This window comes from Entelurus aequoreus, linkage group LG10 (assembly GCF_033978785.1).
Source record: "Entelurus aequoreus isolate RoL-2023_Sb linkage group LG10, RoL_Eaeq_v1.1, whole genome shotgun sequence".
Classification (NCBI taxonomy): Eukaryota; Metazoa; Chordata; class Actinopteri; order Syngnathiformes; family Syngnathidae; genus Entelurus; species Entelurus aequoreus.
In genome coordinates this window covers 66,766,283-66,768,782 of record NC_084740.1, presented here as the reverse complement: position 1 = coordinate 66,768,782, position 2,500 = coordinate 66,766,283, and the positions used below count along the sequence as shown (strand labels likewise).

The following is a 2,500-nucleotide window of genomic DNA, read 5'->3' as shown; positions in this document are numbered from 1 at the left end:
GATCCACACCTGCACGGACAGATGTCATTTTTCACTCTTACTCATATTGACAACCCACGTTTTTAAGGCCGTTTGTTTATTGGTGAGCAGCATACTTGCCAACCTTGAGACCTCCGATTTCGGGGGGTGGGGGGCGTGGTCGGGGCGGGGGCATGGTTGTGGGCGTGGTTAAGAGGGGAGGAGTATATTTACAGCTAGAATTCACCAAGTCAAGTATTTCATAGATATATATATATATATATATATATATATATATATATATATATATATATATATATATATATATATATATATATATATATATATATATATATATATATATATCCTGAAAATATGCAAACAAAACTGTGTTTGGATAATTGATACTTCAAACTTGCATAAATAAATCTTAAGGAATATAACATAACTTGGCTTCTGAGAGCTTCAAAATGTAATGAATAAAATGCTAAAGTTGTTGATAAACAAGCAATTATTTTAATAATTAAATATGGTAATTTTAAATGAATTATTATGATCATTTAAAATTAATTATTTCAAATATGTTTATTTTTTTATGTATAATTCTATGGCTGGATGTAATAAGGAGTCAGAAAAAATACAAATAAAAACACAATTCATTTTGATGTTTTTAGCAAAATATAGTAAAAATGTATTTAGTTTTTTTTTTTTAAATTAATCAATATATTTATTTTTAGGTAAGATAAACATAATAATACAATGTATCGCTAGTCTGGATGATTTAGTTCTTTTCACCCTGTTGTCCTCCCGTCTCTTCCCCAAGGATGGCTCCATGAGCTGGGCAAACGCCTGGAGATGCCCTACGTCAACAACACGGTCGGCGGCCCGTCGGTGCGCAGCTCGCACATCGCCGCCCTCTACTTCACCCTCAGGAGCCTGACCAGCGTCGGCTTTGGCAACGTGTGCGCCAACACAGACGCCGAGAAGATCTTCTCCATCTGCACCATGCTCATCGGAGGTATGCCGGACGCATCGTATGGAATAACGTGATTGGGCAGGCACGCTGTTTATATAGTGGGAAAGCGGACGTGAAAAAAGGCTGTCCTCACTCAGGTCCGCATAGAGCTGGAGGGGGCGTGGCCTCCAGCTTCGGCTGAAAATCGGGAGATTTTCGGGAGAATATTTGTCCCGGGAGGTTTTCGGGAGAGGCGCTGAATTTCGGGAGTCTCCCGGAAAATTCGGGAGGGTTGGCAAGTATGGTGAGCAGGACTGAGATCGACATTGAGTGAGCGAAGTTCTGTGCCTTGTTCAGACAGCGGCAGCACTTCCGTGTTATTAGCGATGTCAATGATTATAATATTATGTATCCCCTACTAACGTTTTATGTGATTAACAACATGAGTCCAAATTCACAAGTTTTGTTGTTGATGATGCTAAGTATCTACTAGGGCTGCAAATCTTTGGGTGTCCCACGATTCGATTCAATATCGATTCTTGGGGTCACGATTCGATTCAAAATCGATTTTTTTCGATTCAACGCGATTCTCGATTCAAAAACGATATTTTCCCGATTCAAAACGATACTCTATTCATTCAATACATAGGATTTCAGCAGGATCTACCCGAGTCTGCTGACATGCAAGCAGGGTAGTAGATTTTTGTAAAAAGCTTTTATAATTGTAAAGGACAATGTTTTATCAACTGATTGCAATAATGTAAATTTGTTTTAACTATTAAATGAACCGAATATATGACTTATTTTATCTTTGTGAAAATATTGGACACAGTGTGTTGTCAAGCTTATGAGATGCGATGCAAGTGTAAGCCACTGTGACACTATTGTTTTTTGTTTTTTTATATAAATGTCTAATGATAATGTCAATGAGGGATTTTTAATCACTGCTATGTTGAAATTGTAACTAATATTGATACTGTTGTTGATAATATTCATTTTTGTTTCACTACTTTTGGTTTGTTCTGTGTCGTGTTTGTGTCTCATCTCAATTGCTCTGTTTATTGCAGTTCTGAGTGTTGCTGGGTCGGTTTTGAAATTGGATTGCATTGTTATGGTATTGCTGTGTATTGTTTTGTTGGATTGATTAATGAAAAAAAAGATAAAGATCAAATAAAATAAAAGGAAAAAAAATAAAAGAAATACAAAAAAAGAAATCGTTTAAAAAAAAAAGAGAATCGATTCTGAATCGCACAACGTGAGAATCGCGATTCGAATTTGAATCGATTTTTTCCCACACCCCTAGTATCTACAGCAGGGGTCCCCAAACTACGGCCCGCGGGCCGGATCCGGTCCCCCAGCATCCAAAATCCGGCCCACAGGAAGTCCCAAGTTAAAAAAATGTTTTTATTTTATTTTATTTAAAAAAAAAAAATTTCCTTTCTAATCCATTTTCTACCGCTTGTTACTCTTGGTGTCTCCTAGTCGCTCAGGCAAATCATATTGTCTAAAAATGAATTTTGCCATCGATAACGTGACAATGTTAAAAGTTGAGGAACATCAATGTTAATTGATGTTAAATGACAAAAC

General features: G+C 36.8%; 1 protein-coding gene and 1 long non-coding RNA gene across 2 annotated transcripts in view; one reads left to right on the top strand and one right to left on the bottom strand.

The window, feature by feature from the left end:
* Positions 1-28, bottom strand: part of LOC133659197 (cyclic nucleotide-gated cation channel beta-1-like) — a 4,534-nt gene extending 4,506 nt beyond the window's left edge. Inside the window, exon 1 of the mRNA XM_062061934.1 lies at positions 1-28. This exon is cut by the window's left edge and continues 50 nt beyond it. Within this exon, the coding sequence (XP_061917918.1) occupies positions 1-28 (28 nt within the window).
* A 640-nt stretch (positions 29-668) lies between these two features.
* On the top strand, positions 669-2,077 carry LOC133658079 (uncharacterized). The gene is made up of 2 exons (XR_009827394.1): positions 669-976; positions 1,072-2,077. It is a non-coding gene; the product is annotated as an uncharacterized LOC133658079 (long non-coding RNA).
* Positions 2,078-2,500: the final 423 nt, after the last annotated feature.